General features: G+C 36.8%; 1 protein-coding gene across 5 annotated transcripts in view; it reads right to left on the reverse strand.

Moving 5' to 3' along the window:
- Positions 1-13,147, reverse strand: part of pcgf1 (polycomb group ring finger 1) — a 106,168-nt gene that overhangs the window by 12,581 nt on the left and 80,440 nt on the right. For 3 of the 5 annotated variants that reach the window (XM_084338568.1, XM_084338565.1, XM_084338564.1), the window contains one exon: positions 4,363-4,443. The exons of the other annotated variants lie outside the window; for them this stretch is intronic. In XM_084338568.1, coding sequence (XP_084194694.1) covers positions 4,363-4,443 — 81 coding nt within the window. The remainder of the gene's footprint in view (positions 1-4,362; positions 4,444-13,147) is intronic. 5 annotated transcript variants of the gene reach the window in all.

Raw genomic sequence — 13,147 nt, forward strand, 5'->3', positions numbered from 1 at the left:
AATGCAAACTGCTCTGATCAATATATCACCCATACTACATAAAGCATTTACTGACGATCACGGAATTATAAACGCCCCGTTCATCCGTGCATGATGAGTCATAACGTTTAGGATTGTATTCAGTTGGATTTTTTAATATAGCGTGTATCACGAATAAACTGCAATCGATAATCTATATCAGTGGTCACCAACCTTTTTAAGCCCAAGATCACTTATTTTTTTGGTGAAGCGTTGAGAGAAAAAGACAGCCAAACTTTAAACTAAATTACTTGTATTTGCCTGTATTCTAATTACATGCAATGCTTTGGTCCAACATTAAAACGTCAAAGTAGAACTGTAATATGTACTTTCTCAGTCAGTGCTAAGTGCAGTCATCTTATGCAGCATCACTTTTCACATCAAAACAAAAGTAGAACTGTAATGTGGACTTTCTCGTATTATTAACATTGACAAACATATTTACAATTAGCATTTTATAAAGTAGAACTGTAATGTGTACTTTCTCAGTCAGTGCTAAGTGCAGTCAGTGCTAAGTGCAGCATCACTTTTCACATCAAAACAAAAGTAGAACTGTAATGTGTACTTTCTCAGTCAGTGCTAAGTGCAGTCCTCTTAGGGCATGCGTCCACCTATCTCACAAAAACGCTGGCAGTGCGCCGGTAGTGCTGGCATGAAGCGCATCTTGTAGATGACAGAAAGAAATCTACAGCCATCTTTTTATCGTTTTTTCCTGCCGCGGTTTTGCACATATAGCATATTTTAATACACTTTATTGTATATTAATTATATATATAGTTATTGCCTGACACCACAGTTCGCCCTTTGCTTTTTATTAGCTTTTTAGTAGTGTATTCGTGTAGTTATTATTATTAGTGTATTTGTGCTTTGTCGCGAATCTCAATGGCCCGTCTCTTGTGGGAGACAGCCAAGACAGGCAGGCAGCTCCGGTGTCAGGTTACAAACAGAGTGGTAGATATGAATGGCTGTGATTGGTTGTCTGAAAATGAGCTCAGCGCATCGCTCTGAAAGTTCAGAAAGTTTCAACTTTCGGCCGCACAAAAAAGCTGAAAAAATTATCCGACTGCAGCGCATTTCCTATAGGCGGCGCATGCGGCCGCATACGCCCCCTCCCCATTGGGATACAGTGAAAAAAGACTCTTGCAACCATACATATGAGATAGGTGGACCCGGGCCCTTATGCAGCATCACTTTTCACATCAAAACAAAAGTAGAACTGTAATGTGGACCTTCTCCTATTAACATTGCCAAACATATTTACAATTAGCATTTTATAAAGTAGAACTGTAATATGTACTTTCTCAGTCAGTGCTAAGTGCAGCATCACTTTTCACATCAAAACAAAAGTAGAACTGTAATGTGGACTCTCATATTATTAACATTAGAAAATGCTAATTGTAAATATGTTTGTCAAAGTAGAACTGTAATATGTAGTTTCTCAGTCAGTGCTAAGTGCAGTAATCTTATGCAGCATCACTTTTCACATCAAATCAAAAGTAGAACTGTAATGTGGACTCTCAGGGAAAGATTAAAAAAAAAAAAAAAAAAAAAAATTATAATTTTTTTTCCCAGGGAAAGATCTACAGGGAAGGTCTCAAAGATCGACCAGTCGATGGCGATCGACAGGTTGGTGACCACTGATCTATATTATGCGTTTAGGCTTATAACTCACGTTCTAGGAATTACTGCAGAAAACGATAAAAACATTTATATTCTAGATGGTATTTTCATATGAATCTATGAATGAAAAAGTATAACGTTCCTACATCCTGAACGATAGATAATCGATGTTGAATGGGCCATAGTAATGTCAATTTAGCAATACAATTTAAAAGGTTATAGCCCTGCAAAGAAGGTGAACATCTCCATAGGCTTAGAGTGGTGGCAGAGAGTGGTATGAGAGGGGCAAACTGCGTGGCAGTTAATGTGTTAACCTCGCTTCATGTTGCTAAACCGGCATTTTATCTCCGACACGGCTATCCCAAATAAGTACAATGTTGTGTTTCTTTTTCAAATGTAGCCAAGAGTAAAGAACATAACCCGATCAAAACAGCAATCAAAGTCTATATTTTAAGCACTACGTTTGTTTACCAATGATTTTAAAATCTCCGCGTATTGCACCGGAAAACTGTACCCTCCACTATACCTTACTGTACCCTCCACTGTACCTTACTGTACCCTCCACTGTACCCTCCACTGTACCCTCCACTGTACCCTCCACTGTACCTTACTGTACCCTCCACTGTACCCTCCACTATACCCTCCACTGTACCTTACTATACCCTCCACTGTACCTTACTATACCCTCCACTGTACCTTACTATACCCTCCACTGTACCTTACTGTACCCTCCTTACTATACCCTCCACTGTACCTTACTGTACCCTCCACTGTACCCTCCACTGTACCTTACTGTACCCTCCACTGTACCCTCCACTATACCCTCCACTGTACCTTACTATACCCTCCACTGTACCTTACTATACCCTCCACTGTACCTTACTATACCCTCCACTGTACCTTACTGTACCCTCCACTGTACCTTACTATACCCTCCACTGTACCTTACTGTACCCTCCTTACTATACCATCCACTGTACCTTACTATACCCTCCACTGTACCTTACTGTACCCTCCTTACTGTACCCTCCACTGTACCTTACTATACCCTCCCCTGTACCTTACTATACCCTCCACTGTACCTTACTGTACCCTCCTTACTATACCCTCCACTGTACCTTACTATACCCTCCTTACTATACCCTCCACTGTACCTTACTGTACCATCCTTACTGTACCCTCCACTGTACCTTACTATACCCTCCACTGTACCTTACTGTACCCTCCACTGTACCTTACTATACCCTCCACTGTACCTTACTGTACCCTCCACTGTACCTTAATGTACCCTCAACTGTACCTTACTGTACCCTCCACTGTACCTTACTGTACCCTCCACTGTACCTTACTGTACCCTCCACTGTACCTTACTATACCCTCCACTGTACCCTCCACTATACCCTCCACTATACCTTACTATACCCTCCACTGTACCCTCCACTATACCCTCCACTGTACCTTACTATACCCTCCACTGTACCTTACTATACCCTCCACTGTACCTTACTATACCCTCCACTGTACCTTAATGTACCCTCCACTGTACCATCCACTGTACCTTACTGTACCCTCCACTGTACCTTACTGTACCCTCCTTACTATACCCTCCACTGTACCTTACTGTACCCTCCACTGTACCTTACTGTACCCTCCTTACTATACCCTCCACTGTACATTACTATACCCTCCACTGTACCTTACTGTACCCTCCACTGTACATTACTATACCCTCCACTGTACCTTACTATACCCTCCACTGTACCTTACTGTACCCTCCTTACTATACCCTCCACTGTACCTTACTATACCCTCCACTGTACCCTCCACTGTACCTTACTATACCCTCCACTGTACCCTCCACTGTACCTTACTATACCCTCCACTGTACCCTCCACTGTACCTTACTATACCCTCCACTGTACCTTACTGTACCCTCCTTACTATACCCTCCACTGTACCTTACTATACCCTCCACTGTACCTTACTATACCCTCCACTGTACCTTACTATACCCTCCACTATACCCTCCACTGTACCTTACTATACCCTCCACTGTACCTTACTATACCCTCCACTGTACCTTACTATACCCTCCACTGTACCTTACTATACCCTCCACTATACCCTCCACTGTACCTTACTATACCCTCCACTGTACCTTACTATACCCTCCACTGTACATTACTGTACCCTCCACTGTACCCTCCACTGTACCTTACTATACCCTCCACTGTACCCTCCACTGTACCTTACTATACCCTCCCCTGTACCTTACTATACCCTCCACTGTACCCTCCACTATACCTTACTGTACCCTCCACTGTACCTTACTATACCCTCCACTATACCTTACTGTACCCTCCACTGTACCTTACTATACCCTCCCCTGTACCCTCCACTGTACCTTACTATACCCTCCACTGTACCCTCCACTGTACCTTACTATACCCTCCACTGTACCTTACTATACCCTCCACTGTACCTTACTATACCCTCCACTGTACCCTCCACTGTACCCTCCACTATACCTTACTGTACCCTCCACTGTACCTTACTATACCCTCCACTGTACCCTCCACTGTACCCTCCACTGTACCCTCCACTGTACCCTCCACTGTACCCGCCACTGTACCTTACTATACCCTCCACTGTACCTTACTATACCCTCCACTGTACCCTCCACTGTACCCTCCACTGTACCCTCCACTGTACCCTCCACTGTACCTTGCCAAACCAGTGGGACAGCCACAGCCTCTTCATGGTCATGTGATCAGGGAGACACTCATTATCGAACAACATCTGGACCTGCGGATCAATGACAAGAGAGAAATCAGTAAGGAGTTACTGTCTTTATAGGACAAGTAGTTACTGTCTTTATAGTACAAGTAGTTATTGTCTTTATAGGACAAGGAGTTACTGTCTTTATAGGACCAGTAGTTATTGTATTTATAGGACCAGTAGTTACTGTATTTATAGGACCAGTAGTTACTGTCTTTATAGGACAAGTAGTTACTGTATTTATAGGACAAGTAGTTACTGTCTTTATAGGACAAGTAGTTACTGTATTTATAGGACCAGTAGTTACTGTATTTATAGGACCAGTAGTTACTGTCTTTATAGGACAAGTAGTTACTGTATTTATAGGACCAGTAGTTACTGTATTTATAGGACAAGTAGTTACTGTATTTATAGGACAAGTAGTTACTGTATTTATAGGACCAGTAGTTACTGTCTTTATAGGACCAGTAGTTACTGTATTTATAGGACAAGTAGTTACTGTCTTTATAGGACCAGTAGTTACTGTATTTATAGGACCAGTAGTTACTGTATTTATAGGACCAGTAGTTACTGTATTTATAGGACCAGTAGTTACTGTATTTATAGGACCAGTAGTTACTGTATTTATAGGACCAGTAGTTACTGTATTTATAGGACAAGTAGTTACTGTCTTTATAGGACCAGTAGTTACTGTCTTTATAGGACCAGTAGTTACTGTCTTTATAGGACCAGTAGTTACTGTATTTATAGGACAAGTAGTTACTGTATTTATAGGACAAGTAGTTACTGTCTTTATAGGACAAGTAGTTACTGTCTTTATAGGACAAGTAGTTACTGTATTTATAGGACAAGTAGTTACTGTATTTATAGGACAAGTAGTTACTGTATTTATAGGACAAGTAGTTACTGTCTTTATAGGACCAGTAGTTACTGTATTTATAGGACCAGTAGTTATTGTATTTATAGGACAAGTAGTTACTGTCTTTATAGGACAAGTAGTTACTGTATTTATAGGACAAGTAGTTACTGTCTTTATAGGACAAGTAGTTACTGTCTTTATAGGACAAGTAGTTACTGTCTTTATAGGACAAGTAGTTACTGTATTTATAGGACAAGTAGTTACTGTATTTATAGGACAAGTAGTTACTGTATTTATAGGACAAGTAGTTACTGTATTTATAGGACCAGTAGTTACTGTATTTATAGGACCAGTAGTTATTGTATTTATAGGACCAGTAGTTACTGTCTTTATAGGACCAGTAGTTATTCTATTTATAGGACCAGTAGTTACTGTATTTATAGGACAAGTAGTTACTGTATTTATAGGACAAGTAGTTACTGTATGTATAGGACCAGTAGTTACTGTATTTATAGGACCAGTAGTTACTGTATTTATAGGACAAGTAGTTACTGTATTTATAGGACCAGTAGTTACTGTATTTATAGGACCAGTAGTTACTGTATTTATAGGACAAGTAGTTACTGTATTTATAGGACCAGTAGTTACTGTATTTATATGACCAGTAGTTACTGTATTTATAGGACCAGTAATTACTGTCTTTATAGGACAAGTAGTTACTGTATTTATAGGACAAGTAGTTACTGTATTTATAGGACAAGTAGTTACTGTATTTATATGACAAGTAGTTACTGTCTGTATAGGACAAGTAGTTATTGTATTTATAGGACCAGTAGTTACTGTCTTTATAGGACAAGTAGTTACTGTATTTATAGGACAAGTAGTTACTGTCTTTATATGACAAGTAGTTACTGTCTTTATAGGACCAGTAGTTACTGTATTTATAGGACAAGTAGTTACTGTATTTATAGGACCAGTAGTTACTGTATTTATAGGACCAGTAGTTACTGTATTTATAGGACCAGTAGTTACTGTCTTTATAGGATAAGTAGTTACTGTATTTATAGGACAAGTAGTTACTGTATTTATAGGACCAGTAGTTACTGTATTTATAGGACCAGTAGTTACTGTATTTATAGGACCAGTAGTTACTGTATTTATAGGACAAGTAGTTACTGTCTTTATATGACAAGTAGTTACTGTATTTATAGGACAAGTAGTTACTGTATTTATAGGACCAGTAGTTACTGTATTTATAGGACCAGTAGTTACTGTATTTATAGGACAAGTAGTTACTGTATTTATAGGACAAGTAGTTACTGTCTTTATATGACAAGTAGTTACTGTATTTATAGGACCAGTAGTTACTGTATTTATAGGACAAGTAGTTACTGTATTTATAGGACCAGTAGTTACTGTATTTATAGGACCAGTAGTTACTGTATTTATAGGACCAGTAGTTACTGTCTTTATAGGACAAGTAGTTACTGTATTTATAGGACAAGTAGTTACTGTATTTATAGGACCAGTAGTTACTGTATTTATAGGACAAGTAGTTACTGTCTTTATAGGACAAGTAGTTACTGTATTTATAGGACCAGTAGTTACTGTATTTATAGGACAAGTAGTTACTGTATTTATAGGACAAGTAGTTACTGTCTTTATAGGACAAGTAGTTACTGTATTTATAGGACCAGTAGTTACTGTATTTATAGGACCAGTAGTTACTGTATTTATAGGACAAGTAGTTACTGTATTTATAGGACAAGTAGTTACTGTCTTTATAGGACAAGTAGTTACTGTATTTATAGGACAAGTAGTTACTGTATTTATAGGACAAGTAGTTACTGTATTAATAGGACCAGTAGTTACTGTATTAATAGGACCAGTAGTTACTGTATTTATAGGACCAGTAGTTACTGTATTTATAGGACAAGTAGTTACTGTATTTATAGGACAAGTAGTTACTGTATTTATAGGACCAGTAGTTACTGTCTTTATAGGACCAGTAGTTACTGTCTTTATAGGACAAGTAGTTACTGTATTTATAGGACCAGTAGTTACTGTATTTATAGGACAAGTAGTTACTGTATTTATAGGACAAGTAGTTACTGTATTTATAGGACCAGTAGTTACTGTCTTTATAGGACCAGTAGTTACTGTATTTATAGGACCAGTAGTTACTGTATTTATAGGACAAGTAGTTACTGTATTTATAGGACCAGTAGTTACTTTCTTTATAGGACAAGTAGTTACTGTCTTTATAGGACAAGTAGTTACTGTCTTTATAGGACAAGTAGTTACTCTATTTATAGGACCAGTAGTTACTGTCTTTATAGGACAAGTAGTTACTGTATTTATAGGACCAGTAGTTACTGTATTTATAGGACCAGTAGTTACTGTATTTATAGGACCAGTAGTTACTGTATTTATAGGACCAGTAGTTACTGTATTTATAGGACAAGTAGTTACTGTATTTATAGGACCAGTAGTTACTGTATTTATAGGACAAGTAGTTACTGTATTTATAGGACAAGTAGTTACTGTATTTATAGGACAAGTAGTTACTGTATTTATAGGACAAGTAGTTACTGTATTTATAGGACCAGTAGTTATTGTCTTTATAGGACAAGTAGTTACTGTATTTATAGGACAAGTAGTTACTGTATTTATAGGACCAGTAGTTACTGTCTTTATAGGACCAGTAGTTACTGTCTTTATAGGACAAGTAGTTACTGTCTTTATAGGACAAGTAGTTACTGTATTTATAGGACCAGTAGTTACTGTCTTTATAGGACAAGTAGTTACTGTATTTATAGGACCAGTAGTTACTGTATTTATAGGACCAATAGTTACTGTATTTATAGGACCAGTAGTTACTGTATTTATAGGACCAGTAGTTACTGTATTTATAGGACCAGTAGTTACTGTATTTATAGGACCAGTAGTTACTGTATTTATAGGACCAGTAGTTACTGTATTTATAGGACAAGTAGTTACTGTATTTATAGGACAAGTAGTTACTGTATTTATAGGACCAGTAGTTACTGTATTTATAGGACCAGTAGTTATTGTCTTTATAGGACCAGTAGTTACTGTATTTATAGGACAAGTAGTTACTGTATTTATAGGTAGGGATGGGAATTGATAGGATTTTATCGATACGATTCGATTATCGATTCTGCTTATCGATTCGATTCTTTATCGATTCTCTTATCGATACCTGCTCAATTTATAATTTAAATAAATAAATTGGAAATGCAACAGAACTAAGCTGGTTAGAATAACAACATGCAACTTGACATTTCTGATTGTCATTTATTGTTGAGCCCCCATGTCAGGGGCGACAGTGGCTCGGGAGGTAGAGCAGTCGTCTGGCAATCCGGAGGTTCCCGGTTCGATTCCCGCTCCTCCCGGGCAGCGTGTCGATGTGTCCTTGAGCAAGACACTTAACCCCTAACTGCTCCCGATGAGCAGGTTGGCACCTTGCATGGTTGCCTGCGCCGTCGTTGTGTGAATGTGTGAGTGATTGGGTAAAATGTAAGGAACAAATTGTAAAGCGCTTTGGATAAAAGCGCTATATAAAAAAGCAGCCATTTACCATGTCAGAAAAACACAAAAACTGTAAAAAATAAAACATTAACTATAGCCTACACTTAAATAAAATAATGTATTTGAGATTCTCTTAAAATGTATTTATTTTTTTATTCTTAAACTAATTTAATCTATTGAATAACAGTCGTTATTCCTCTGACTTCTGTCTCACACAGACACACAGAGTTCCCTCCCCGGGCCCCTGTCCTGTAGGTATTGGCTTGTGTTGCTACACGGACACATTTGTATGTTGCACCATGGTACTTCCTGTCTGACGGACTCAGAGTAGAGACTTAGTAAATAAACAATCCGGCTCTTATTATATGTGAACTAAAGAGTACAAGGTTTACACAACAGTCCCCACCCGCTGTTTTATTGTATTTGTACCTGTACTATCCGCTGTCAGCTGTTTATCTCTCTTTGTGAGCTTGATTAAATAGCGTTAGCTCACGTTAGCTAGCGATAGCTCCGCGGCTAATTTTAGCTCACCCTAAACTAAATCAATGACTATGTTCTAAAGCATTCAAGTAGTTTTCACTGCACATAGAAGTAGCCAAACAGCGGGAGCATATTACCAAAACCCAGGCAATTTCGAGCCCTTAATGAATCAAATAGAGTCTGCCATGGCTACATGCTAACGCTAACATTATTACGCAACTAGGAAAAACCTGGCAGCGATAAGGGAATCGAAAGTCACGGGAGCCACACGGTTCCAGGCATCGGCCAATTAGGAACCGGTTCCCAACCGGAACCGGTTTTCGATTCCCATCCCTATTTATAGGACCAGTAGTTACTGTATTTATAGGACCAGTAGTTATTGTCTTTATAGGACCAGTAGTTACTGTATTTATAGGACCAGTAGTTACTGTATTTATAGGACAAGTAGTTACTGTCTTTATAGGACAAGTAGTTACTGTATTTATAGGACCAGTAGTTACTGTATTTATAGGACCAGTAGTTACTGTATTTATAGGACAAGTAGTTACTGTATTTATATGACCATTAGTTACTGTCTTTATAGGACAAGTAGTTACTGTATTTATAGGACAAGTAGTTACTGTCTTTATAGGACCAGTAGTTACTGTATTTATAGGACCAGTAGGTACTGTCTTTATATGACCAGTAGTTACTGTATTTATAGGACCAGTAGTTACTGTATTTATAGGACCAGTAGTTACTGTATTTATAGGACAAGTAGTTACTGTATTTATAGGACCAGTAGTTACTGTATTTATAGGACCAGTAGTTACTGTATTTATAGGACCAGTAGTTACTGTATTTATAGGACCAGTAGTTACTGTATTTATAGGACCAGTAGTTACTGTATTTATAGGACAAGTAGTTACTGTATTTATAGGACCAGTAGTTACTGTATTTATAGGACCAGTAGTTACTGTATTTATAGGACCAGTAGTTACTGTATTTATAGGACAAGTAGTTACTGTATTTATAGGACCAGTAGTTATTGTATTTATAGGACCAGTAGTTATTGTATTTATAGGACAAGTAGTTACTGTATTTATAGGACCAGTAGTTACTGTATTTATAGGACAAGTAGTTACTGTATTTATAGGACCAGTAGTTACTGTATTTATAGGACAAGTAGTTACTGTATTTATAGGACCAGTAGTTACTGTATTTATAGGACAAGTATTTATTGTATTTATAGGACCAGTAGTTACTGTATTTATAGGACCAGTAGTTACTGTCTTTATAGGACAAGTAGTTACTGTCTTTATAGGACAAGTAGTTACTGTATTTATAGAACAAGTAGTTACTGTATTTATAGGACCAGTAGTTACTGTATTTATAGGACCAGTAGTTACTGTCTTTATAGGACAAGTAGTTACTGTATTTATAGGACAAGTAGTTACTGTATTTATAGGACCAGTAGTTACTGTCTTTATAGGACCAGTAGTTACTGTCTTTATAGGACAAGTAGTTACTGTATTTATAGAACAAGTAGTTACTGTATTTATAGGACCAGTAGTTACTGAATTTATAGGACAAGTAGTTATTGTATTTATAGGACCAGTAGTTACTGTATTTATAGGACAAGTAGTTACTGTATTTACAGGACAAGTAGTTACTGTCTTTATAGGACAAGTAGTTATTGTATTTATAGGACAAGTAGTTATTGTATTTATAGGACAAGTAGTTACTGTATTTATAGGACACGTAGTTACTGTCTTTATAGGACAAGTAGTTACTGTATTTATAGGACAAGTAGTTACTGTATTTATAGGACCAGTAGTTACTGTATTTATAGGACAAGTAGTTACTGTATTTATAGGACAAGTAGTTACTGTATTTATAGGACCAGTAGTTACTGTATTTATAGGACAAGTAGTTACTGTCTTTATAGGACAAGTAGTTACTGTCTTTATAGGACAAGTAGTTACTGTCTTTATAGGACAAGTAGTTACTGTCTTTATAGGACAAGTAGTTACTGTCTTTATAGGACAAGTAGTTACTGTCTTTATAGGACCAGTAGTTACTGTCTTTATAGGACCAGTAGTTACTGTCTTTATAGGACAAGTAGTTACTGTCTTTATAGGACAAGTAGTTACTGTATTTATAGGACCAGCAGTTACTGTATTTATAGGACCAGTAGTTACTGTATTTATAGGACCAATAGTTACTGTATTTATAGGACAAGTAGTTACTGTATTTATAGGACCAGTAGTTACTGTATTTATAGGACCAGTAGTTACTGTATTTATAGGACCAGTAGTTACTGTATTTATAGGACAAGTAGTTACTGTCTTTATAGGACAAGTAGTTACTGTCTTTATAGGACAAGTAGTTACTGTATTTATAGGACAAGTAGTTACTGTATTTATAGGACCAATAGTTATTGTATTTATAGGACCAGTAGTTACTGTCTTTATAGGACCAGTAGTTACTGTCTTTATAGGACAAGTAGTTACTGTATTTATAGGACAAGTAGTTACTGTATTTATAGGACCAGTAGTTACTGTCTTTATAGGACCAGTAGTTACTGTATTTATAGGACCAGTAGTTACTGTCTTTATAGGACCAGTAGTTACTGTATTTATAGGACCAGTAGTTACTGTCTTTATAGGACAAGTAGTTACTGTCTTTATAGGACCAGTAGTTACTGTATTTATAGGACAAGTAGTTACTGTATTTATAGGACAAGTAGTTACTGTATTTATAGGACAAGTAGTTACTGTATTTATAGGACAAGTAGTTACTGTATTTATAGGACCAGTAGTTACTGTATTTATAGGACAAGTAGTTACTGTATTTATAGGACACATAGTTACTGTCTTTATAGGACAAGTAGTTACTGTATTTATAGGACAAGTAGTTACTGTATTTATAGGACCAGTAGTTACTGTATTTATAGGACAAGTAGTTACTGTATTTATAGGACAAGTAGTTACTGTATTTATAGGACCAGTAGTTACTGTCTTTATAGGACCAGTAGTTACTGTCTTTATAGGACCAGTAGTTACTGTCTTTATAGGACAAGTATTTACTGTATTTATAGGACAAGTAGTTACTGTCTTTATAGGACAAGTAGTAACTGTATTTATAGGACCAGCAGTTACTGTATTTATAGGACCAGTAGTTACTGTATTTATAGGACAAGTAGTTACTGTATTTATAGGACAAGTAGTTACTGTATTTATAGGACCAGTAGTTACTGTCTTTATAGGACAAGTAGTTACTGTATTTATAGGACCAGTAGTTACTGTATTTATAGGACAAGTAGTTACTGTATTTATAGGACCAGTAGTTACTTTCTTTATAGGACAAGTAGTTACTGTCTTTATAGGACAAGTAGTTACTCTATTTATAGGACCAGTAGTTACTGTCTTTATAGGACAAGTAGTTACTGTCTTTATAGGACAAGTAGTTACTGTATTTATAGGACCAGTAGTTACTGTATTTATAGGACCAGTAGTTACTGTATTTATAGGACCAGTAGTTACTGTATTTATAGGACCAGTAGTTACTGTATTTATAGGACAAGTAGTTACTGTATTTATAGGACCAGTAGTTACTGTATTTATAGGACAAGTAGTTACTGTATTTATAGGACAAGTAGTTACTGTATTTATAGGACAAGTAGTTACTGTATTTATAGGACAAGTAGTTACTGTATTTATAGGACCAGTAGTTATTGTCTTTATAGGACAAGTAGTTACTGTATTTATAGGACAAGTAGTTACTGTATTTATAGGACCAGTAGTTACTGTCTTTATAGGACCAGTAGTTACTGTCTTTATAGGACAAGTAGTTACTGTC

The sequence above is a fragment of the Notolepis coatsorum genome (assembly GCF_963971535.1).
Source record: "Notolepis coatsorum genome assembly, contig: SCAFFOLD_70, whole genome shotgun sequence".
NCBI lineage: Eukaryota > Metazoa > Chordata > Actinopteri > Aulopiformes > Paralepididae > Notolepis > Notolepis coatsorum.